This window comes from Canis lupus, chromosome 8 (assembly GCF_048164855.1).
Source record: "Canis lupus baileyi chromosome 8, mCanLup2.hap1, whole genome shotgun sequence".
In the NCBI taxonomy this organism is placed as follows: domain Eukaryota; kingdom Metazoa; phylum Chordata; class Mammalia; order Carnivora; family Canidae; genus Canis; species Canis lupus.
The window spans coordinates 34,663,731-34,690,053 of NC_132845.1; the positions used below are offsets into that span (position 1 = coordinate 34,663,731).

General features: G+C 39.1%; 1 protein-coding gene and 1 pseudogene across 12 annotated transcripts in view; one reads left to right on the top strand and one right to left on the bottom strand.

Moving 5' to 3' along the window:
• The window catches only part of AKNAD1 (AKNA domain containing 1), a 72,223-nt gene that overhangs the window by 38,209 nt on the left and 7,691 nt on the right, over window positions 1–26,323 (bottom strand). For 6 of the 12 annotated variants that reach the window (XM_072834792.1, XM_072834796.1, XM_072834787.1 and 3 more), the window contains exons 1-5: window positions 11,202–11,366; window positions 6,278–7,363; window positions 3,973–4,012; window positions 3,445–3,593; window positions 3,288–3,350 (exon numbers count right to left, since the gene is read on the bottom strand). In XM_072834792.1, coding sequence (XP_072690893.1) covers window positions 3,288–3,350; window positions 3,445–3,593; window positions 3,973–4,012; window positions 6,278–7,258 — 1,233 coding nt within the window. In that variant the 5' untranslated portion in view covers window positions 7,259–7,363; window positions 11,202–11,366. Of the gene's footprint in view, window positions 1–3,287; window positions 3,351–3,444; window positions 3,594–3,972; window positions 4,013–6,277; window positions 7,364–11,201; window positions 11,368–26,323 lie in introns of those variants that run through there. The other 6 variants (XR_012035269.1, XM_072834799.1, XM_072834790.1 and 3 more) reach the window with 4 other exon arrangements.
• LOC140639254 (U2 spliceosomal RNA) lies at window positions 16,936–17,087 on the top strand (annotated as a pseudogene).

The window sequence follows — 26,323 nt, forward strand, 5'->3', positions numbered from 1 at the left end:
AATGAGGAATTTGAAAAAGCTAATGGATCTGAATGAAGCTGTCAACATTAGACCAGTAGAATTTTCAGTGAGAGCAGGAGAACCAAGTGGAGATACCCACAAGCATTTGGAGCTGTGGATGAGAAGTTAGGACCAGTAATTTAAGAATTGGTAGATGGGAATGGCAGTGAAAACCTTGAGAAGGAATTAGGTGTTCAAGGGAAAGAGAAAAGAGAGAAAGCCAGTCACAAGTTGTAACTTAAGATCTTGGGATTTAAATTGTGTTCTCTCTCAGAAGAGAAGGCATGGTTTTCTAGCCATAAATTACCTCCTATAATTCTCACAGGAACTCTGAGATGGGGAGACACACCACATGCTTTAGGTCATAACCACCAATGCATAGAGCCAGCGTATCTGCTCCAACATCCAACTGCTTTCCATCCTGTGGTGCTGCTCATGCTGACGTTAGTTTTAGCTCTGCTGACCTTCTTCCAGCACTGAACCAAATGGATCTGGAACTCTCAGGCCAAGGCTGACGCTGTGCGGAGTCACCTTGACTCTCTCTCCTAGCATGAATCCCCACATGTCCTCTAGCATCAAGGAGAAACTTCCTGGATCAAAGCCGCAGAAGGCAGGTGCCTGGAACCAGTTCCCTCTGCTTTGTTCAGCCCTTTGAAAATCTGCGTTCCCCCGTTCCTGAAAGCCCAGGGTTTTTTGCTCTCTCCTTTATCATTCACTCCTCAACTCCTGCAATCTGGCTTCTACAGACCTACCATTTTATTGAAACCAGGTTTGCCAAGGTCCCTCGTGATCTCGTGGTTGCTGAATCCTATGCACTCCTTGATTTGACATTTCCCTTTGTTTTCTTTCTTTCTTTCTTTCTTTCTTTCTTTCTTTCTTTCTTTCTTCTTTCTTTCTTTTCTTTCTTTCTCTTTCTTTCTTTTTTTTTTTTGTCAGATTGTATTTATTTATTCATGAGAGACAGAGTGGCAGAGACACAGGCAGAGGGAGAAGGAGGCTCCATGCAGGGAGCCCGATGTGGGACTTGATTCGAGGACCCCGGGATCAGGCCCGGGGCCCAAGGCAGATGCTCAGCCTCTGAGCCACCCAGACATCCCTTCTTTTGGCTTTAACAGCTCTGCCCCCTGTAGGTCCACCTTGACCTTTCAGGCCACTCCTCGTCGGTCTCCGTTGAGGACCCCTCTTCTTTAACCTGCCTCTGTTTGCGGATTCTTTCCTTTCACTTCTTTACTGCTTACTTTGCATGTTGCCTGGGCAATCTCATAGACTTCATAGCTTCAACCCACAGCTAGACCCAAATTCACCTTTCTGGCCCGAACAACTCCTCTAAGGCCTAGATCCACTGATTTAATTGCCTACTGGATCTCTCCAGTTGGATGTCCTATAGGGACCTCAGCATGAACTTGACACCTTGTCTCCTGCTTGCCTCCCACACCCATTAGGAACTGGATCTTCCATTTTTAGTCCTGACCTTGGTTGCCCAAGCTAGAAATCTGAAACTCATCCAAGCCTCTCCCTTCGTTTATTCACCGGTCTTAATTTGCCACCACTTTGTTAAACTCTTAGATTTGTTCCCCTCTCTATACTCATTGCCAATTTTGTTTCAGGCCCTCATAACTTGTTACCTGGAGTATGACTTCCTAGCTATAGCCTTGTCCCCAGGGGCTCGCCAATCCTTGGCTTTCAATACTCCAATGTTGCCCCATCACTCAATCTCAGGACCAAATCTAAGCTCCTTATCATGTGTGTAAAGGTCTTGCATGATGTAGTCCTAACTCTCCCTCTAGTTTCCTCCTTTTCTCTTCACCACATGTACCCTGAGCTCCATCTGGCCAATTAAAATGCCATACAGTTCCTTAAACTATCAGCACTTTCTGCCCCCTGTGCCACTGTACCTGCTGATTCCTTTTCTTGGAGCACCCCCTTACCCCTACTTTGCCAGTCTCACACATATTCATCCTACACTATCAAGCTCAGAGGTCAATTACTTCTAGGGAGCTTTCCAAAGTGCCCTCTAATTGGCAAGGGTGAGCTTCTCCGAGGCTGCTATTAGCATCGTATGTAACATTTCTTGAGCTTCATGCTGTTTGTCTATTTACCAATCTGTTGTTCCTAGGAGACTGTCAGCCACTTGAAATTGCTCTTTCATCTCCAAATCCCTAACACCTAGTACAAAGTCTGGGACATAGGAAGTACCTGATAAGTGTGTGTTGAATGAATGAATGAGTTATTTAATTAATTCAATGAGTGAATGAATAATGCACTGTGTCTCTTAACATTGGAGTCTTCCTAGTTTTTGTCTATGCTGTCTGGTTTCTACTGCATAGCCTACCCTGAGTTTTGTTTTGGTTCTTCACATCAGGACTTCTGACCACCTGCCTTCTGACCACCTGTTGCTGACCTAATGGCCTGAGCGACATATTTGACCTTGCACATTTCTGGCTCTAGTAATCTCAGCTTTTTACCCCGTTGCCATGCTCCACCCCCCACTTCCCACAACCCTGGCACTGAAGAACAAGGCTGTGTGGTTACAATATAAATTAGTGATTTGATGAAATGCAACAACAAGTAAGGATGGGAAAGTCACAGATTTTGATCTGAAAAGCATAGCTTTAAGATCAGTTTAAGTTTTCAAAGGTTTATATACTGAGTTTTCAGATACTGTCACATTTTATAAACGTATCCCCCAAGACCCAACAACTCTGGATGAGTTTGCCCTTTATAATAACTGACATGTTATTCTTTTAAGGCTACTATGGTCTCAGATTTATTGTGGGGTGACTGCTAAGAAATAATAGCCATAAGTAACAGATTCACCTAAGAATGAGAGAGGGCTAAATAACTATAGAAATAGAGTTTTAAGCTCTTTCAGCCCCAGTAACACAAAGCTCTTGAGCCTCAAATAACCAATGAGATACTCAGCCTCAGCATGTTGGGAAGTTGGGTGGGGGCAGATGGGAAGATGGGGAAAGGGAAAAAATGTAAATTAAACACTGACAACATTTTGTACTGGTTACCAAATATATCAAGCTTGAAATATGTTTTTATTTTTTATTTATTTATTTTTGAAATATGTTTTTAAATCTTAATTTAAGTCAGCATTAATAATTAAGGACATAATATATGTAAGACACAAAGCCAGGCCTCTTGAGGTTACTGCCCTTAATCTTCAGCAAAGCATTTCCACCCCCACCAATGTAGAGAAAACATGGTGCTATAAAGTCATTTATATTTACTCATGTCAAGTTCCTTAACAAAGATGTTTAAAACTGAATAAAATTTATTACCAGTTTCTTGTCTTGCAAATGATAGGGAACGTCCTGTGCTATGCTTTTGGAAAATTCTTGTACCTGCAGTGGAAAAATGCAATGATTCGTTAATGGCATGATGTCTTATGTCTGAATTTGGTCTTCTATTGGCCATAATTAGCTTTAAAAATATTACTTTAATCTTCAGTTGATCAGTCTGTTCTTTTAACTTCTGGCACATCTGTTTCCCTCGGGTTATCTTTTGAAATATGTACGAAGAACTTGGGGAAGGGTCTTTCTGAGAGGTTGATGACACCTTAAAGAGACTGGCCTCAGATTCTATTCCTGTATAAGAAAGAATAAGTTTTGGCTTCCATTTGTCTCAACCTCACCGCAGACTTATTAAGTACTAAAAATAGAAGTCTGTAGCAACCACCACCATTTGCTATTAAAAAAAAGTTTTCAAAATGTATATCTAAATCAAAAAGGTTTAAAAATGTTAGTACCTAGGGGCGCCTGGGTGACTCAGTTGGTTAAGCATCTGATTTTGATTTTGGCTCAGGTCATGATCTCAGGGTCAAGAGAGCAAGCCCGGCATCTGGTTCCATGATGGGCGTGGAGCCTGCTTAAGATTCTCTCTCTCTACCTCTCCCTTTGCCCCTCCATCCATCTCCTCTGCCCCCCCCCAAAAAAAAATAAAAAAATAAAATTTAAATGTTAGTACCTGTGAGATATTCTTGGTGAATATGTATTGTGGGTTCCATCTGTACAAAGGATAAGAAACATTATTTATTGTTGATGAAACTGGTCAATGACGCCATTATTCCAAGCAATCCAAAGTGTTGTGGTCATCATGGGGGCATCCCAGAGTTGTGTCAAGAGCTGAGTCCCTGGTGCCAAGGTTGAATTCTACTCTGACACTTATCTGCTGGGTGACTCAAGGCAATTACTCCGTGAACCTCAAATTCCTCAACAATGAGGATAGAAATAGAACCTACCTCCTAAGGTTGTTATGAGGATGAAATGAAATAATATCCAGTACATGGTAAGCATTCCTAACATGCCAGCTGTTACTACTACCATGTTTGATGCTATTATGGGAAATACTGAAACATTTTTCCTAAAACTGTTGTCACCAGCTCTGTTGCTTCTGCTATCACTAATATCATGCACGGTAACCATTCGTTGGAAAATAACATAAAAAAATACGCATTAAGTTCCAAAATGTGAGTCAAGATAGTGATTGTTTACTCACCACAGACAAACAGGACAGGAGCTTAAATTCTAGAGTGACCCACCTTGAGGGTCTTCCCACTATTCTCAAGACATAAAAGCTCAGAAACATGCTAGTACCCGAGAACTCAACAGTGGTGGTCAAACTAGACTTTGGTTATTATGAATATCTCAATTGTATGATGGATAGTCTAGTTCCTCAACCTAAACTGACAAGACTAGAGAAAAATCAGACACCTGACTTTGGACTGCCACTGCCAGGGAGGGGTGCCTAACATCCATTCTGCTCCTACACTGAGGACTTGCACACCCAGGGGTGTTTTTCTGCAAGCAGAATGAGAACCTCTGAGACTTGCCAGTGTCAGACACAAACATTATGAGTCAAGGCCAGGTGGGCTGCCAGCTTCAGGTGTGTGTGTGTGTGTGGGGGAGAGCGGGTGAGTTTGAGTGTTCTGCTCAAGCTTCCCAGAGCATTCAACCAAAAGAGAAGGGAGTTGAAACATGAAGGGGTGGAAATGGAAACAGGCAGAGAGTGTTCAGTCCAAAGTGCCTTCATACAAAGCTTAAGGGAAAGATCATCCTTTGATGGCAAAGTGCCAGAAAACTAAAATGCTAGCAATTGAACCTCAAATAATCAATGAGATCCCAAGCCCCAATGTGTTGGGAAGTTGGATGGGGGGATGGGAAGATGAGGAAAGGAGAAATAGTATAAATTAAACCTTAACAAAATTTGGTCTTCGGGGACACCTGGCTGGCTCAATCGGTAGAGCATGAAGCTCTTTATCTTGGGGTTGTGAGTTTGAGCCCCATGTTAGGTTCGAGATTATTTAAAAAATAAAATCAAATCCCAATGTAAGTGTTAAAAAAATGTGGTACTAAATAGTTACCAATATAGCAAGCTTGGAATAAGTTCTTAAAGGTCTTAATTTGATTTGATTTAATAATAATAAGGGTGTAATGTATGGAAGACAGAAGGCCAGGCCCCTGGGGGAATTAGGCAATGGAAAGATGAAAACAAGGTTGCTGCCCTCCAGAGTACTCAAGTCTAGTGGAAGAAACAGATATTCCCAAATTACTATGATCCAAAGCAGGCTGAGATAAATGTTCTGACAGAAACCTAAACAACAGGGGATCCCTGGGTTGCTCAACGGTTTGGCGCCTGCCTTTGGCCCAGGGCACGATCCTGGAGTCCCGGGATCGAGTCCCACGTCAGGCTCCCGGCATGGAGCCTGCTTCTCCCTCCTCTTGTGTCTCTGCCTCTCTCTCTCTCTCTCTCTCTCTCTCTCTCTCTCATAAATAAATAAATAAATCTAAAAAAAAAAAAAAAGAAACCTAAACAACAGAGGATATGAAGGACTAACTGGGGATGGGAATGAGTGTCAGGAAAGTCACGCAGTCAACTGGCAATTGAAGGAGGCCATGAAAACAAGGAGGTTTTTGATAAGCAGGGGTGGGATGTTCCACGTGGGGCAGGAACTCAGAGGGTACAGGGCCAGAGAGCTTGGGGACCAGCTAGGTCACTGAGGATGACTCCTGGGGGACGAGAACTAAGTTTATAAGGGTAGGATGGAGCCAAAAACATGGAGAAACTCAAATTCTAGGTCAAAGAATTTGGAGTTTATTCTCTGATGGTGTTGTTTTTTGTCTAGCCCCTGATTCTTCTCAGGAAGACACCTTCTGAGCTTCTGACCAGGTCAAAGACTAGAAGTCCTTTCCATGTGCCTCACAAAGACTCACACAGATATGGATGAGCAGTGGCCCCAAGTATGCATTTCCTAGAGATTGCTTTCACTTACCTCTACCTGTTGTGAAGATTCAGCACTTTTCCTTTTCTGCTCTTGTTTTTCAATACAGTTTGACCTAGACATGCTTTCTAAAATAACTTGCACAATAACTGACTTATCTCTCAATTTAGGAGAAAAGCTGGCTTGTTTATCTGTTGTAAGGGGTTTATTAATTATGTTGTTTTTAGGGGTTTTCACTTTGGGTGCAACTTTAGAGAAATCAGATAACTGGTAATGAACCTGACCATGGCCATGTTTGAACACATTGCCTGAAACTGCTTTTTCAGTCTGCAGTTTCTGGGGTGGCTGCCCTTGGCAACTTTTTGGTTTATCATGTGGACTCCTGATTTTAGTTAGAAAATTTAAAGTTTCTTGATGGCTGCTCTCTCCAGCAGCCTGTATATCAGAGGTGTTTTCTTCTGTCATAGTTAGAGAACAACAGGGCACATTGCTGTGTTCACCATCCCTTTTGGGGCTCAGTTGGTCTGTGAGTTCTGGGGTTTGTTCTTTTGGCCAAGAATTCTTAACATGGCACAAAATAATGTTTTTAATAATAGCTTCATCAGAACTGTCAGCATCAGCAATCTCTGGGAGAGTTTCACAATTAATGCCTTGACCTTTTAAGAATTCCTCATTGGAAAGGTGATGGAGTAAAATATCAGAAATGTTTGACTTTGAAGGGTCTCTTTCATTAGTCAGAATGTCAAGATTTGTGGTAGATTGCTTCTCTGTATCATAGTTTTTGTTGATAACACTTTTAGTCATTTTACCCAGAGTCATGGTTATGTCTGCATTTCTGCAAGTCCCTTTATATGTAGCCTTTCCTTGAGGGTCATCTACTGTTAAACTAATTTGATTTAAGACATCAAGGATGTCATTTTTTGAGGTAAAATTATAATCATTGTATATCTTAGTTTGGGAGAAATCCCCATCATAAGGCAAATCTTCTGGTTGCTTAGAAGTTGTAGCTTCTGAGAAATTGGCTTTGTCCATGTATATGCAGCCTGACCTCCTTTGTCCTTTGTTGCCTGTTCTTGATGTTAATTGTAATAGTAGATCTTCTGGTTTTCATTGATTGTCTTCATTGCATGTCCTATTCTGTGCAAAATGAGAAGAACCTCATTGTTAAATATACTGGAATAAGGTATGAAACTATGCTTATGTTGCTATTTATGCCAGAACAAAATGGATGCTTTTCATTTAGGGAAATCCTGTTACGACCATGTATGCAGAATGCTCAGCCAAGTGATATATAAGCAAGGAAGGGGGATCCCTGGGTGGCTCAGTGGTTTAGCGCCTGCCTTTGGCCCAGGATGCGATCCTAGAGTCCCAGGATCAAGTCCCACGTCAGGCTCCTGGCCTGCCTCTCCCTCCTCCTGTGTCTCTGCCTTTCTCTCTCTCTCTATGTCTATCATAAATAAATAAATAAATAAATAAATAAATAAATAAATATTTTTTTAAAAAAAAGCAAGAAAAAAAAAGTTTGGGAGGATATTTAAAATTTTTTATTTATTGAATTTTGGGGGAGAATTTGGCCTCTGGTCTCCCAAATATTTATCAATTTCTCCTTAGAAATGCTATTTGGAATTTATTCTACCCAAATAGGAGCTTAGGAAGCAAGTGAAAGATTGTTATTTTAAAGTGCCAGAGGAAAAAAAAAAAAAAAAAAGTGCCAGAGGGCGGGGAGGGGGCAGCAGGCCTGGGCCTTCCCCTCCTCAATAAATAAATAAATAAATAAATAAATAAATAAATAAATAAATAAATAAATAAAATAAATCAGTAAAATAAAATAAAGTGCCAGGGATTGCATGGTACTGAAAGCTGGCTCAGCTCAAATATAAGCACCAGCCTTCTCTGCTTTGGTGTTGTTGTTTTTTTCCATCTGTCCCTCCAGACGTTCTGGTCCCTGTCCTTTTCCCCCTTTCTCCTGTATGTTAAAGAAAGGCAGAGGACTAATAGAAATAGGACCAAGGAACAAAAAGTGCTTTTGAACGCCAGCCTCCCTTTTCTAATTAAAACCTGGGCAGAACCCAGAGAGGAGAGGCTACTTTGCTCTGAGCAGTCCCACCTGGTTGCCACAGCCTGGTTGTAGCAGTGTATCTTAGGGGCACTTCAGAAAATGGTCAGAGCAAAACTATCTGCCATTTGATATCGGTATTTCTTTCTCTTTTTTTTTTTTTTAAACAAACTCGAAAACATCCATTTAGATATCTCTTTTTGACTTGCAAACTTTTGGAACAACTCCTTAGAAGCAGTAAGATTTCCTCCAGTTTTAAATGGAGTAATTGAAGCTCTGACTCAACCAGGGGATCTGAAGCCACCAGCTCCCTCCTTTGCTCATATAATGACAGGGTTGAATGAGTGGATCTCTGAAACTGTCTCCTCCTTTAAATTTTTATGAGTCTGTGAACTTGTGGTTTATTAGATAATCTGAAAATCTAAAATAATATGTTTAACCCCCCCAAAATGAGCTAATTCTCCAAGAAAAAGGGTAGTATAAACTAAATGTGGTAAAGACATTTACAGAACATTGTTCAAAAATCTTAATTTATAGATATGCTCCGATGTTAGAGAACTCAAATCAAAAAGATAATTTGTTTAAAGTGAAGGGGCAGGAAGGGGGAATGGAGGGAGGGAGAAGAAGGGAAGAAGGGGAAGAGGAAGAAGAAGAGGGGGAGGAGGGAATAGGGAGAGTAGGAGGATGGGAGAAGGAGAAGAAGAAGAATCACTGTAGGATTAATTTAAATTATTTAGAGCCTAATATTTACTATAAAGTGAGGTATATCTTCATAAACAGAATTGTAGGCTACTCCAACCCAAATTGAAGAACAAGGGAAAATGCTTTCCAGAAAAGTCAAAAAAGCATGGTGGAAAAGCAAGAATTGAGAGATATAGATGTGAATTCCAGCTTCTCTACCTATTAGCTATATGCCATCAGGCAAGTTACTTAATTTTCCTGAGTCCTAGTTTCCTTTTCTGAAAAAATAGAATAATAATATCTAGTTCATAGGGTTGCTAGAAGAAGCTCTTGGCACAGAGTAAAGCTCTTGGCACAGAGTAAGCATTCAATTAAGGGTAGTTTAAAAATGAAAAAAGAGTCTCAGTGTTGAAATACTGAAGAATGCTCAGATACAGAAGGCTAGGTACTCTGTGCGGATATTTAAAGGATAAAGGAAAAAATGGTGTATATAAGACATGATCTGTATAAGAGTTTTAAAACTATTTTTAAAATCTACCTGTAAATGAATATATTGTTTGATGGTGAAACTATCACTAAATAAATTTAAATAGAATGTGTCTAAGATATCCAAATGGCCAACAGGTACATGAAGAAATATTCAACATCACTCATCATCAGGAAATGCAAATCAAAATAACAATGAGATATCACCTCACACCTGTTAGAATGGCAATCATCAAGAAGACAACAACAAATGTTGGCAAGGATGTGGAGAGAAGAGAACCCTTGTAACACTGTTGGTGGGAATGTAAATTGATTCAGCCACTATGAAAAACAATATGGAGTTTCTTCAAAAAATTAAAAATAGATCTACCATATGATCCAACAATTCTACTTCTGGGTATATACACAAAGAAAATGCAAACAGAATATCAAAGAGATATATGCACTTCCATGTTTATTGCAGCATTATTCACAATCACCAAGATATGGAAACAACCTAAGTGCCCATCAATGAATGTGTGGATAAAGAAAATGAGAAAGAAGGACATCCTTACATCTACAACAACACGAATGGACCTTGAGCACATTATACTAAGTGAAATAAGTCAATCAGAGAGACAAGTACGTGAATGGTATCACCTAGATGTAGACTCTAAAAGAGCCAAACTCCTAAAAACAGAGAGTAAAAAGGTGATTACCGGGGAATGGGGGTGGGGGGTTGAACAGATGTAGTTTAAGGATATAAACTTTCAATGAATAGTAAATAAGTGTTAGAGCTCTAATACACAGCATCATGAATATAGACAATAACATTGTATTATAATCATAAAACTTGCTGAGAGACTAGAACTTAATTATTCCAACCACTAGAAAGAAATGCAATTATGTAATATGATAGAGGTACTAATTATCACTGCAAAGGCAGTCATATTATAATATATAAATGTATCAAATTAACATGTGTATACTTCAAAATTACATAATTCCACATGTCAAATATACTTCATTTTAAAAGTCTGATTTTGGGACGCCTGGGCGGCTCAGCAGCTGAGCATCTGCCTTTGGCCCAGGGCGTGATCCTGGGTTCCTGGAATCGAGTCCCACATGGGGATCCCTGCATGGAGCCTGCTTCTTCCTCTGCCTGTGTCTCTGCCTCTCTCTCTGTGTCTCTCATGAATAAATAAATAAATTTTTTAAAGGCTGATTTCAAAAAATAAATAAATAAAAAGTCTGATTTCTGAGAGAAAAAAAGAGTATCTTTAAGCGCCTGCAGAGAAAAGAGAAAAGAGAGATGAAGTCTAGCTTTGCAGGACTTTAGTAACCCAAGCTACAGCCCCAAAACTCATCCTCATGCCTTCTTTGTATCTTGAGATGCTCCTTGCTGACCCCGAGGCCCCCCCCCCGCTTTTTTAAAGATTGTATTCATTTATTCATGAGAGACACAGAGAGAGGGGCAGAGACATAGGCAGAGGAGGAAGCAGGCTCTCTGTGGGGAGCCTGATGCAGGACTCAATCTCAGGACCCCAGGATCACGCCCTGAGCCCAAGGCAGATGCTCAACCACTGAGCAATCCAGGTGCCCCACCTCTAAGCCCTTTTTGCTTAAGAAAGAAAAGACCTTTTGTTAGCGGGATCCTAGTTACTCAAATATCATCCCACTTAAACTGATACCATTTAATTTTTGCCAAGAAAAAGAAAAAGAGAGAGACTACCAAAATAATCTACACCCTTAGCATTTTAATGGACGTCTTACAGGTAGCTGTAAGGAACTGGAACATCTTCTCAGGTCGAAACCAGCTCAATCTCGGAATCCAAAGGTGAATCTGAAGAGGTTCTGGTCAGAACTTAACAGAACCTTTGTATAGACCCAATTTGGTTTACTGAGTTCACGTGAACACATCTAAGGCCATGACTGCTTATGTAGCTAACTGACCATTATGTGCTCAGCAATAGCTCACAAATCACCCTGAGCATGAACACTTAGAGCAAATAAGGCTAGCACACCCCAGTGACCAGCCCTGTGAAAACACTTCAGTCTGGGACCTAAGTAACAGGTGTTCACCATGCTGACATATATCCCCTGTGTGGTTTACTTTTTTATAAAGTCTGAATTTGGTGTTGAAGTGGTGACTTGTGCTTAGTAATTTGCCCAGTTTAAGAGAAGGTAACCATGGCTAGGATGATTAGGAATCTGATGGAATCAATTAAGAATGTCTAAAGAAGGGAAAACAAAAACTCCTTAGTGGTTAGAGATCAAAGATGGTCAGTGAATCATTGTTTCTGGGTAGTAGGTGATGTTTGTTTTATTCACTAAGCCCATTTAGTGGTAATAAGATGTTATGTATTATGTTTTATATTGGAGAATTATTCCCATCTTCAAAGGAAAACTGTGGGGCCATGTGCCTGTGACACTCACTTAACTTCATTTCGAATACCTACCATTGTGTTTAGACCTTTGCTAGTCTCCAGACAGGTTATGACGCAGAGGCAGGGGAGAAAGCAGACATTGTTTCTACCCACCCTTCAAGACTTCCTCCGTAAATTAAGCCACTTAACACTCAGGTCCTGAACCCTACTCTTTTAAGATCAACCCTATGAAGTGTAATAAAAGCAGTTTACAGTTAGATCCAAATTCTTCTTCCTTCTTTATATGTCATATATGTCACAGTTAGAAACTTTAAGTGCATGATCCAATTATATAAGTTTTATTTTTGTTGGTTTGGTTGGTTTTTTTGTATTGGGGCACCTTGATAGCTCAGTCCATTAAGCATTTAAGCATCTGCCTTTGGCTCAGGTCATGATCTCAGGGTACTGGGATCTAGTCCCAAGTCGGGCTCCCTGCTCAACGGGGAGTCTGCTCCTCCCTCTCCCTTTGCCCCTCCACCCCCACTTGGGTGTTCTCACTGTCTCTCAAATAAATGAAATCTTTTTAAAAAGACTTTTATTTTGGGGGCGCTTGGGTGGCTCAGTCAGTTAAGCATCTAACTCTTGGTTTTGGCTCAGATCACAATCTAGGGGTTGAGAGATTGAGCCCCACGTTGGGCTCTGCACTCCCTGCAGAGTCTGCTTGGTTCTTTCTTTCCCTCCCCCTCTGCCCCTCCTCTTGCTCTCTCTCTCAAGTAAAGAAATAAAATCTTTTAAAAATATATATATTTTAAAATTTTTAAGTCATCTCTACACCCAGCATGAGGCTCAATCTCCCAACGCTGAGATCAAGAGGGGCAGGAGTCTACTGATGGAGCCAGGTGCCCCTGCTACGGTTTTTTCTACCACCTAAAGCTCTAAGTCTTCGACCAACACACACCACCGTCAACACAAAGAGGTAAAATGACAGTGGTAGCAATAGAGACTCCCCTCCATCCTGGGATCTCTGCACCTCATGGAGTGAAGCCATGAACCTTTCAGCACAGATGAGAAATCCTTTAATTCTAAATCATCTTCCTTGTTTTCAATAGTAGGAATTTGGCTGCAATTAAGTAATAGAACAAAAACCGAGCATCCAAACCATGGTGGCCTGCTCCTTCCATGTTCCTTCAATTGCAAGAAATTAACTTTGAAAACTACCTAAGGAACTTCTGATGTGATCTAAACTTGTCCGTGTGTGTGTGTGTGTGTGTGTGTGTGTGTGTGGTCTTTTAGGTGCATGCAAAAATACTTAGTTTGACTCTTTGAATTTTCAAATTCTCTCTCTCTGTTTCTAGCTCAAGATTTCTATTTACCCATGAAGGCAAATAGGAGATGGTTTAGAATAATATGTCGTAGGCTATGCCCAAAGGCCAGGTATTCATGGATTTTGTCTCCAGTGTATGGTGTTTTAGATTCAAGTATTTTCAAAGGCAATATGATACAGGCTCCCTCTGCAATGACTGCATTTGATTACGTGCTGGTAATGCTATCAGCTAACTTTATCTCAGAAATGTGGGTGCACACAAATAGGGTCTATATAGCTGCAACCATATACCTTGCAGTATGGCCGTCTGGTTTCCTCCTGTCATTGAATGGCAGAAGGGAGACACTCTGTTGGAGCAACAAATCAACCCAGTGCTCCCTCGAGAGCCATCTGGGTATATTATTTACAGCCCATCTTGGAGATACAGACCCAGACCCTTGGTAAATGTGCATGAATCTGATGACCACCTGTTACAAATTATCTATCCTGAAACTATTTGAAAAATCTGAGCAAAAGGCTTTTGAAACTGTGAGTGAACTAGTATTTGGAGAAGCTTCCTCCCTGTGTTTTATCAGCAGCCTTTGTTTGGTATACCTGCCTTTTGGGAGTCAGTGCTGTCTCTTTATCCAATTTTCCCATTGACATAACCATGTAGTTATCTTGGATTGTCTAATTTGTGCTATGAACCATAGACCTTTGCTGTGCTTTGGAAACAGTTCGAAAACTCTTGCCAACTGATTTTCTACAAACAATTCTAATCACAAATTTTAAAGAACATTGATTTAAAGAAGTGTAATTTTTGAAAGATTTTATTTATTTATTTATTTATTTATTTATTTATTTATTTATTTATTTATTTATTTATTTATGAGAGACACACAGAGAGAGGCAGAGACACACAGGCAGAAGAAGAAACAGGCTCCCTGCAGGGAGTCCAATATGGAACTTGATCCCAGGACCCTGAGATCATGACCTGAGCCAAAGGCAGACGCTCAATCACTGAGCCACCCAGGCATCCCTATAATCTAAAAACAAAACAAAACAAAACCTTTTCCTTTCCCTAAACTTTCTAGCTTAAGTTTGGCAACTCTTAGAGATAAGAGGGGCCAGAATATAAATTATGTCCTTATAGAAAAATAATAGCACTACTTCATTAGCCCCTTTCTTATAAAAAGCTCAAGGCACTTTAGTAATCAGTTAGACTCTTCCCAACATGACTATGAAGTAAATATTACCTAATCCAATGCTAAAATGCCAATTTTTATCAATTTTACTTGCTATATTAAGATCCTAGAAGCGACAACCATACAAAAGGAAAATAAGGTTCAGCATTCAGCCTATTATGTTGGGCTTGTGTAGGCTTAATAAACATTAATTAAGGCACACAATACCCAGAGGAGGTATTTCTTCACCCACTCAAGCAATACCGTCATCTCAGAAATGGAAACTCAGTACAGTGCTAAACAATTTAGGCCAGGAAATAATTACCTGCTCAAAAGATAGCCGTGCTTTGCTTCTAAGTAACACTTTCCAACCAAGAGTATCCAGCCACATTACAAACTCTAATTAAACAGTCTCAGAGGGTTAATAAGTATTTCCCCTTAACCTCAACAGATTGAAGGAGAGAAAGCAAATTAGCCAGAATTACACAGAGGGTCACTAGCAGCAAAGATTTAGTCCCTTGGATTCCAGTATTAGGTGGAAAGTGAAGAAAGCAAAGGTTTATGGAGGACTCACTATGTGCTGGGCCCTCTGTGTATTTCATCTCATCAATTCTCTCCATGGCCCCTGAGATAAATACTCTATCATCCCTGCTATGGGCTAAGGAAATGAGCTCAGAAATGCAGCTAGGACAGCTCAGACTGATTCTAAAGACAATTTGTTTCTGCTCCTATTAGACCACATGTCACAAAGTGGAAAAAGAAATAGTGGTCAGATTCACCAGAGCTTTTTTTTTTTTAAAAAAAACAGGATTGGTAACTAATTTCTATTCCTGCTGTAGCTAATTATCCCAAACCTAGTGGCTTAAAACAACACAAATTCATTATCTTTCAGTTCTGGAGGTCAGAAGTACAAAAATGAGTCTCAGTGGGCTAAAATCAAGGTGTCAGCAGCCTGCATTCCTTCTGAAGGCTCTAGTGGAGAATCCATTCCCTTGCTTTTTCCAGCTTCTAAAGGTGATTTGCATTCCTTGAGTGGTGGCCACTTTCTTCATCTTCAAAGCCAACATCATAGCATCTTCAAATCTCATTTTGACTCTGACCCTCATACCTCCCTTTAACTTCACAGGACCCCTGTGATTACAAAAATGGGTCCACCTAGATAATCCAAGATGCTCTCGTCCCCTCAAAGTCCCTAACTGGACCACATCTGCAAAACCTCTTTTGACCTGTAAAGTGACATATTCAAAGGTTCCACGGATTAAAATGTAGGCATCTTTGGGGGCCATTATTTTGCTTATCACAGTACTATATTTTATATTTTGGAGAGTTCTTAGAAAACCAGGATCTATGCCTCATCATTTCTTCTCTTGTACCTGTTACCCACAAAGCCACTCCTAAAATAGAGCTTTGTCATCTCATGGAGCAAACTTTTTGAGATACAGTAAATACTTTAGGAGGACATATCTCAAAAGTATAAAGTTAAAAAAAAAAAACAGTAAATGATTGGCACACCTGGGTGGTTCAGTTGGTTAGGTGACTGACTCTTGGATTCAGAGTCCTGGTCTCAGGGTTATGAGATCAAACCCTGTGTGCTCATGCTCAGTGCAGAATCTGCTTGTCTTTCTCCCTCTCTTCCTTCTGCCCTTCCCCCTCCCCTCTTACTCATGAGTGTGCACTCTCTCTTTCTCTCTCAGATAAGTAAACAAATAAAATGTATTTTAAAAAATAAAAAAAAATTGGGGCACCTGGGTGGCTCAGTGGTTGAGCGTCTGCCTTTGGCTCAGGGCATGATCCCAGGGTCCTGGGATCAAGTTCAGCATTGGGCTCCCTGCATGGAGCCTGCTTCTCCTTCTGCCTGTGTCTCTGCCTCTCTCTCTGTGTGTCTCTCATGAATAAATAAATAAAATCTTTAAAAATAAAATAAAAAATAAAAAATTGGGCAACCCTCTTGGGTCCCCTCCCTCTACGGGAGCTTTGTACAATCGCTCAATAAACTTTGCTTTGCTGCCCACCTAAATAAATAAATTAATTAATTAATAATTTTAAAAATAAAAAACCATAAATTATAGCTATTTATGCATGCAACCACCTGGATGCATCTCAAAATAATTATGCCATTTGAAATAAGCCAAAAGAGAGTACATGTTTATATAAAATTCAAAAAATGCAAAGTAGTATACAGTGACAGAAAGCAAATCACTGGTTGTCTGGGGTTGGGATGCAGGCCCGGAGAAGGATTACCAAGGGACATAAGAACATTTTTAGTATTGATGAATATATATAGTTTTTTAATTTACTTTTTCAGTTTTTTTTGTTTTGTTTTGTTTTGTTTTAATTTTTATTTATTTATTTTTTATTGGTGTTCAATTTACAGAATAACCCCCAGTGCCCTTCACCCATTCACTCCCACCCCCCGCCCTCCTCCCCTTCTACCACCCCTAGTTCGTTTCCCAGAGTTAGCAGTCTTTACGTTCTGTCTCCCTTTCTGATATTTCCCACACATTTCTTCTCCCTTCCCTTATATTCCCTTTCACTATTATTTATATTCCCCAAATGAATGAGAACATATAATGTTTGTCTTTCTCCGATTGACTTACTTCACTCAGCAACTTTTTCAGTTTTATTTAAATTCTAGTTGGTTAATGCACAGTGTAATTGCTTCTTGGTCTTTTGGCTAAGATCAAGTGTAGTATCTGTTCCTATCAGGTTAATACATAGTGCAATATTGGTTTCAGGAGTAGAAGCCAGTGATTCAGGGAAACCTGGGTGGCTCAGGAGTTGAACATCTGCCTTTGGCTCAAGTGGTGATCCCGGGGTCCTGAGATCGAGTCTTGCATCAAGCTCCCCAGAGGGAGCCGCCTCTCCCTCTACCTATGTGTCTGCATTTCTCTGTGTCTCTCATGAATAAATAAATAAAATCTTTAAAAAAAGTCAGTGATTCATCACTTACATGCAACACCCAGTGCTCATCACAAGTGCCCTCCTTAATCCCCATCACCTAGCTACCGCATCCCCCATCCACCTCCTTTGGATTGATGGATATATTGATTGTGGTGTTGGTTTCACAGATGTATAAATATGTCATACAAATGTCAAACTTGAAAAATTGTGTACTTTATGTGCTATTTATTATATGTCAATTGCAGCTCAATAAAGCTGTTAAAAAATACATGAAAAGAAACTTCAAAACCTCCAAGGCTCACAAGGACTTCATAATGAGGTGAAAGAGCTAAAGAAAAACTTGTGTCACCCTGCAAAATAACCTGATCTATATAGCTCTGCAGAAAATTCTTACACACCTCATCCAGATGTTATCATTTCAGGATGATTGAAGATTTGCAAGTATAATACATTTGGGAGTTTATTTTGCATATTATCTAAGCTTATCTTAGCTTGGCATATGAAGCCCTTTGTGAACTGTGTGGGCCTCTTGCCTCTCCAACCTGTCTTCCTACTACACCTGGACTTGAAATTCATGCTTCAACAATGCCAAACTATTTATAGTTGTCCAAGCTCACCTGGTGTTTTATGTCTCCATAAAATGTACTGCCCTCCTCTCAGCTTCCTTGGCCAGGGGAAGCCATCACCTCCTCCTCCGCCACCTCCAGTTCCTAGATAACCATTCTCGGCTACACTTTCCCCACCATATTATAACTAATCGTTTCACTTCTGTTTCTGTCACTGGCCTACCTGTACTCCTGACCTTGGCATATAGCAGAGACTCAACAGTTATTTCATGGAATTAGAAATGCTCCCAGTATGTCATAGAACAAACTCCATCATTAGGGTGTATGTAGGGAAGGACATCCACGAAAAGAGGAGTTTGGCTATTGGTAGATGAAGGGATAAAACATGGTCATGACCTTGGTGGCAATGACGCAACTGCAGCCCCAAGGAGAGCAATGGTTCTCAGCAGGAGGCAGGACCATTGCAGAGGGGTTCAGAAACTGTAGGGTGTTTCTGGTTACCACAGTGCTGCCTGACTCGGAAGGTGCTCCTGGTATTTAGTACCTGGAGACCAAGAGGGAAGCTAGGTACAGAGCAGCCCCGTACAAAGAATGATCACCTCCAGCGTGCCAATAAGGCTTTAATTTTTAAAAATACTACTGTAAAGATAAAAAGTATTTTCTCTGTAAAGACTAAAAATACTTTTCTTCAGTGCTTCAGGTGAGTGGAGGTGCATTCAGGGAAGGGCCAAAGTCCTCTCCCCCAGCTGCAAACACTCGCTCTCCTTGTCCCTATCTCTCTCACTAGGCAAGTGTCACTCTTCCCTCTTACTGTCTCCCCTTCATCTCATATTCCTCAGATACCTGGTCTCCTTCCCACTGTGGGACCTTCACTTCATGCTGTTCACTCTGCCCAGAGTGACTGCTCCACCTTCCTCCCTTTGCCTGGTTATTTCTTACATATCCCTCAGTATGTCATTTCCTAGAACCTTCCCTCATCTCCTTTATTAGGCCTGCTTCCCCTAAGAAGCTTTCAGAGCATTCTGCGTATCTCTCTAATAGCCTTTATTACAATTCTAAAATGTTGGTGGAATGAAGAAGAGAGAGAAGACGGAAGGAGGAGGAAGGCAAGCAGAAAGGAAGACCCATTTGGCTGTTTGAGGAAGGTGGAAAGAGCACACATTTCTATAAAACAGACTCTTAGCTCTCTATTCCTTATTAATTGAGAACTTGAATAAGTTATCTAAGTGATTTACACCTCAGTTTCCTCATCCACAAAATGAGGATAAAGGGTGCTTATAGGAATTTGATGACAGAAGTACATAGAGTATCTTGCTCAGCGTCTGACACATGGAGGGTGTTCAATAAATATCAAATCTTCTTTCCCCCTCTTCCTCCTTTTCCCCTAAGTGAAGGGCAGGTACATGTAGAAGTTTAGTTGAGGAAGCTGGACTGAAAAAACCCTTATGCCTAGCTTGATGGAAAGAACTTCTATAAGCCTTTTAAATGGGTTTTGGAAACTCTGAGAACTCAAAAATGTCTTTTAAAAAGCCTGTGGTTCAGGGCTGGGTTGTGAGTAGAAGCAACGAGGGGCATTCATAGACACTGATCTGAAATGTTGCTCACTATTTTTGAAAGACCTACTCTTCGTAATCCTTTTAGCAAGCTAGCAAGTAAATGTAGGATGACCATACCTGGTTTCTTAGAAGGAATTTGAGCCAACTGGGAAGTGAGGAACCTCTAAAAAGTTACTTAGTCCTTTATGTCTCTGAGATCAGGATCCTACTGAGGTCCTACTGATGAAAAAAAAAATGGTTGGGGAGGACCAACTGTGACACTTACTGAGGTGGAGTCTAGCCACTAAAGTAGAAAGAGTTCTAAATGACCACAATTTAGATTTGTGCAATTTGCTGTCAAGGGAACCTCTGGGCACATCTGCAATCCCATAATTAAGACTGATAAAAGTGTCATAAAATAATGGGTATAATCTTCAGAGAAGAACATCTGAGCATGCATATTATCCTAAAGGCAAATAGACTCTTAGAAGTTCAACACACAGGAGACTGCCAGGGTAGTCATCATAGTCCTTTCTAAGCAATCCATCCTACTAAGTGATATTTGGAATAACAGGATAGTAAGTAAGTTTCATTGTGCAACTTGTTTTGTACATGACACCACGTGAATTAAAAGCACTTGATTGCCTTGCTAACAGGCAGCCTCCAGATCTACTGTTAAGCCATGATATTGAACACTTCAACTTTAGAGAACCCCAAAAGTTAACCCAGTAAAAGAACACAGGGTGTTTCCTGGTTAAAGCCCTGAACTACCACTTGCTTTTCTTTCTCAGAAAGGCTTCTTAAACCTATTTTCTTTGTTCCACGAATCCTAAAGTGTTGCCTTGCTCACTTGCCCTTTCCAATTCCTGTCCTGGATTTAAAGTAGAAAGTTCTGCATCCTGGGATGCCCTCAGTCTGAGAATGATTAGTCACCCTAGTGTAGGGCAGATTCCCTCAACTCTACCAAACTCCTAAACTGTTATCCCCTGACCCCTAAGAATTTACGCCTGTTTCATATATATGTCTTTTTTTATTTTTTATTTTTTCTATGTATTTTTTTTTATAGAAAGCCACCAGAAGGAAGTAACAGAGAGCACGCTTGTGGGGGAATGTTCAAATCCATAGTATTTTTTCTTAGTTTTAACCTTTTTATTGCTTGATGCTTTTAGCTTATTGTATAAAATGAGAAAAGTACAGAAATGTCCAGACTCAGATGGCTTTTGCATAATTCTTTTGTGTTTATTAAACATGTTTTACATCGTTGTGATCATAATAAATTAAGCAATTTTGCAACATGCTTTTTTTCACTAAACATAAAGAACATTTCCCCATGTTATTGTACTTTGAAATAAATGTTTATTTTTAATAGTTCTGTCCACTACATGGCTACACTGTAATTAATCATTTTCCTAACAACAGATATTTAGATTGATTCCAGTTTTCAAAATTTTTATCTTTACCTGTATTTTAAATTATTTCCTTGGGATAAATTCTTAGGTGAGCAAGTATTAGGACAAGTATAAAAATTGTAATGTTCCTAATAATGATTTCAAGAAGTCTGTACAAGCATATATTCTCACCAGCAACATGGCAATGATAGTTTGATATGCTCTGTAACACTGAACAGTGGCATTTAAAAAAAATCTTTGTCAACAAATAAAGTATTTCAGTGTTGTCTCAGTTTGCAGTACTTTGATGACTAGAAAGTCTAGACATTTTTCATATGTTTATTAGCTCTTTAATTTTTTCATTTGTGAATTCTCTCAGTCCTTTGCTCATTTAACTATTATCCACAATATGACTATTTTTTTGTTATTACAAAAATAATACATGTTCATTATGAAAGGTGTTAGAAAATGTAAGAACTCAATTCAACATATTGTATTTGTGTCAACCAGGATACATCTAAGCCATCTTTTTTTTGAAGTATAGTTGACAATGTTACATTCGTTTCAAGTGTACAACATAGTGATTCCAACAACTCTATATATTATGCTATTCTCACTACAAGTATAACTACCAAATGTTACATTATGACCCTATTATAATACCATTAACTATATTCTCTATGCAGTACCTTTCATCCCTGTGACTTATTCATTCCATGAAAGGAAGCCTGTACCTCCCACTATCCTTAAACACGTTTTGCTCAATAACACCCACCCCTTCTCTCTGACAACCACCAATTACATACAATGGAGAAAAGACAGTCTATTCAATAAATGATTCTGGGAAAACTGAACAGCTACATGCAAAAGAATAAAATTGGATCACCTTTTTAGACTATACATACAAATAAACTAAAAATGGGTCAAAGACCTAAATGTGAGATCCAAAACTATAAAACTCCCAAAAGAAAATATAGACAATAATGTCTTTGACATAAATCTTAGCAATATTTTTCTAGATATGTCCTCACCTTAGACAAGGGAAACAAAAATAAGCTATTGAGACTACACCAAAATGAAAAGCTTTTTGCACAAAGGAAAGAACCATCAACAAAACAAAAAGTCAACCTACTGAATGGGAGAAGATATTTGCAAATGATATATCCAATAAGGGATTAATATCTAAAATACATAAAGAACTTATACAACTCAACATCAGAAAAACAAATAATCTAATTAAAAATGAGCAGAGAAACGGAATAGAAATTTTCTCCAAGGGGGATCCCTGGGTGGCGCAGCGGTTTGGCGCCTGCCTTTGGCCCAGGGCACGATCCTGGAGACCCGGGATCGAATCCCACGTCAGGCCCCCAGTGCATGGAGCCTGCTTCTCCCTCTGCCTGTGTCTCTGCGCCTGTCTCTCTCTCTCTGTGACTATCATAAATAAATAAAAATTAAAAAAAAAAAAAAAAAAAAAAAAAAAAAAAAAAAAAAAAAAAAAAAAGAAATTTTCTCCAAGGAAGACATACAGATGGCAAATAGACACATGAAAAAATGCTCAACGTCACTAATCATCAGGGAAATGCAAATCAAAACCACAATGAGATATCACCTCACATGAGTCAGAATGGCTAGTATCAAAAAGACAAGAGATAAAAAGTGTTAGTGAGGATACAGAGAAAAAGGAACACTTGTGCACTGTTGGTGGGAATGCAAAGTGGTGCAGTCACTGTGGAAAACAGTATGGTGATTTCTCAAAAAAATTAAAAATAGAAATATCATATGCTCCAGTATTCCCACTACTGGTTATTTACCCAAAGAAAATGAAAACCCTAATTTGAAAAGATATATGTACCCCTATGTTTATTGCAGCATTATTTACAATAGCCAATATATGGAAAGAACTCAAGTGTCCATCATTCCAATTTTTGGTATATGTGCTGCCGAAGCAAGCATGAGATATGTTCTTCTAAACCCACTATTTGGGGGCACCTGGCTGGCTCAGTCAGTGAAGCAGGTAACTCTTGATCTCAGAATCATGAGTTAGAGGCCAGCATTGGGTATAGAGATTACATAAAAATGAAAGCTTTAAAAAAAAAGGAGAAACAATATACTTTAAAATAAAAACACTTTTTTGAGAGTTTCTATCATGAATGGATGTTGAATTTTGTCAAAGGCTTTTTCTGCACCTGAGATTATTGTGTGATCTTTCATTTTGTTAATGTGTTTTTTATACTGATTGATTTGCAGATATTGAACCATCCTTGCATCTCTAAAATAAATCTTATTTGATCTTGGTATATGACCCTTTTAACATGTTATTGAATGTGGGTTGCTAATATTTTGTTGAGAATTTTTGCATCTATATTAATTAGGAATATTGGCCTGTAGTTTTTTGTTTTTTGTTTTGTTTGTTTGTTTGTTTGTTTTGTAGTGTCTTTGGTTTTAGTATCAGGGTAATACTGGTCTCATAGAATGGTATTTGGAAGCTTTCCTTCCTCTTATATTATTTGGAATAGTTTGAAATGAATAGATCTTAAGTCTTTTTTAATTGGTTGATACTATTCACCTGTGAATTCATCTGATCTTGGAGCTGTGTTTGTTGGGAGTTGTTACCAATTTAATTTCATTACTAGTAATCAGTCTATTAAGATTTTCTACCTCTTCCTGATTCAGTTTTAGAAGGTTGTATGCTTCTAGGAGTGTATCCATTTCTCCTAGGTTGTTTAATTTATTGGCATATAATGTTCCATTGTAGTTGCTTATAATCTTTTGTACTTCTATTGTGCTGGTTGTTATGTCTCCTTTTTCATTTCTGATTTTATTTATTCATGTCCTATCTTTTTTTCTTGATGAATCTTGCTAAATGTTTATTAATTTTGTTTCTTTTCAAAGAGCTAGATCTTGGTTTCACTGGGTTTTTTTTTTTGTCTCTCATTTAATTCTGATATTTTAAAAACTATATTTACTTTTATTTATTTGAGGAGGGAAGGGTAGAGGGAGAGAATCTTAAGCAGACTCCCTGCTGAGTGTAAAGCCCAACATAGGGCTCAATCTCACTATCCTGAGATCATGATCTGAGTCAAAATCAAGAGTCAGATGCCTCACCAACAGAGCCGCCCAGGGGTCCCTAATTCTGCTCTGATCTTTATTACTTCCTTTCCTTTAGTGACTTTGGAGTTTGGTCTTCTTTTTCCATTTTTTTTTTTTATGTATAAGGTTAGATTGTTTAAGATCTTCTTGTCTCTTGAAGTAGGCTTGTATCACTATAAATTTCCCTCTTGATCTGCTTTCACTGCATCCAAAGATTTTGGACTGTTGTGTTTTCATTTTCATTTGTCTTCCTGTATTTTTAAATTTCCTTTTATTTCTTCTGACTCATGGATTGTTTAGCATGTTGTTTAGCCTTCATGTGTTTGTGCTGTTTCCAGTTTTTCTCTTATGATTGATTTCTAGTTTCATACCATTGTGGGCAGAAAAGATACTTGATATGATTTAAAGCTCCTTAAATGTATTAAGACTTGTTTTGTCACCTAACATGTGATTTGTCATGGAGAATCTTCCATGTGCATTTGAAAAGATTGTGTATGCTGTTGTTTTTGAAGGGAATATTCTGTATATATTTTTTAAGTCCATCTGATCTATTAGTCATTCAAAGACACAGTTTCCTTATTGATTTCCTGCTGGGATAATCTATTCATTGATCTAAGTGGGGTGTTAAAGTTCTCTACTTATTAGTGTATTACTGTCAATTTTTCCATTACATATATTTGCTTTATGTGTTTAGATGTTCCAATGTTGGGTGCATAAATATTTACAGTTGTTATATCCTCTTATTGGAATTGATCATTATGAATACCCTTATTGTCTCTTGCTGCAGTCTTTCTTTCTTTTTTTTTTTTTGAGAGAAAGAAGGTGGGGGAGGGGGGAGAGAGAGAATCTTTATTTTTTGAGAATCTTTTTTTTTTAAAGATTTATTTATTGGGACGACTGGGTGGCTCAGCAGTTTAGCACCTGCCTTCAGCCCAGGGTGTGATCCTGGGGTCCCGGGATCAAGTCCCATGTCAGGCTCCCTGCATGGAGCCTGCTTCTTCCTCTGCCTGTGTCTCTGCCTCTCTCTCTCACTGTGTTTCTCATGAATAACTAAATAAATAAAATATTAAAAAAAAGATTTATTTATTTGAGAGAGAGTGGGGAGGTGGGGTGTAAGGCAGAGGGGGAGAGAGAATCTCAAGCAGATTCACCTCTGAGTAGGGCACCTAATGCAGGGCTCAATCTTATAATACTGAAATCATGAACTGAGCTAAAATCAAGAGTTAAGTGTTTAACTTACTGAGACATCCAGGTGCCTCTTCAATCTTTGTTTTATTTATTTATTCATGAGAGATACAGAGAGAGAGGCAGAGACATAGACAGAAGGAGAAGCAGGCTCCTCACAGGGAACCCGATGTGGAACTTGATCCCCAGACCCAAGATCATGCCCTGAGCTGAAGGCAGATGCTCAAGCGCTGAGCCACCCAGGCATCCCTCAATCTTTGTTTGTTTGATTGATTTTAAATATTTTATTTGTTTATTCATGAGAGACAGACAGAGAGGCAGAGACACAGGCAGAGGGAGAAGCAGGCTCCACGCAGGAAGCCCGATGTGGGACCTGATCCCAGAACTCCGGGTTCACACCCTGAGCCCAAGGCAGATGCTCAACCGCTGAGCCACCCAGGCGTCCCTCAATCTTTGTTTTAAAGTTCATTTTATATGTTAATTGAAATTAAAAATTTTAAATGTCAGAAAAGTAAAAAGAAAAAAATAAAGTTCATTTTGTATAAGTATTACTACCCTGGCTCTTTATTTTTTTCCTGTTTTCATTCACATGGAATATCTTTATCCATTCCTTCACTTTCAGTCTATAGGTGTCTTTTGGTCTCTGAACGACATCTCTTGCATGCAGCATATGGGTGGGTAGGTAGGTCTTATTTTTTCATCCCTGCTGTCACCCTATATCTTTTGACTGGAGAATTTAGGCCATTATTTAGACCATTTACATGTAAAGGAATTATTGATAGGTATATACTTACTGCCATTTTGTTAATTGTTCTCGTTTTTTTTGTTGTTGTTGTTTTTTAGTTCCCTGTTCCCTTTTCCCCTTGCTCTCTTTCCCTGTGATTGATGAGTTTCTTTAGTGTTATACTTGGCTTTCTTTCTCTTTATTTTTAGGGTATCTATTATAGGCTTTGGGTTTGTGGCTACCAGGAGGTTTATATATAACATCTTAAGTATATAGTAGTCTCTATTAAATTGATGGCCACTTAAAGTCAAACATATTCTAAAAGAATTTCATTTTTACCCCCCACCACATTTTATGTATATGTTGTCATATTTCACATCTTTTTATTTTGTGAGTCCCTTTAACTAATTTTGTAGATATATTTTTTAATTGTTTTATGTTGTGGTATGGTTCTCCTTGGCTTCATCTTGTTTGGAACTCTCTGTGCTTCCTGAACCTTATATCTATACTCTTCCTCAGCTTAGGGAATTTTTAAGCTATTATTTCTTCAGATAAGTTTTCTGCCCCGTTCTTTCCCTCTTCTCCGTCTGGCATCTATATAATGCAAATGCTTGCTCACTTTATGTTATCCAAGAGATCCTCTAACCTCTTGT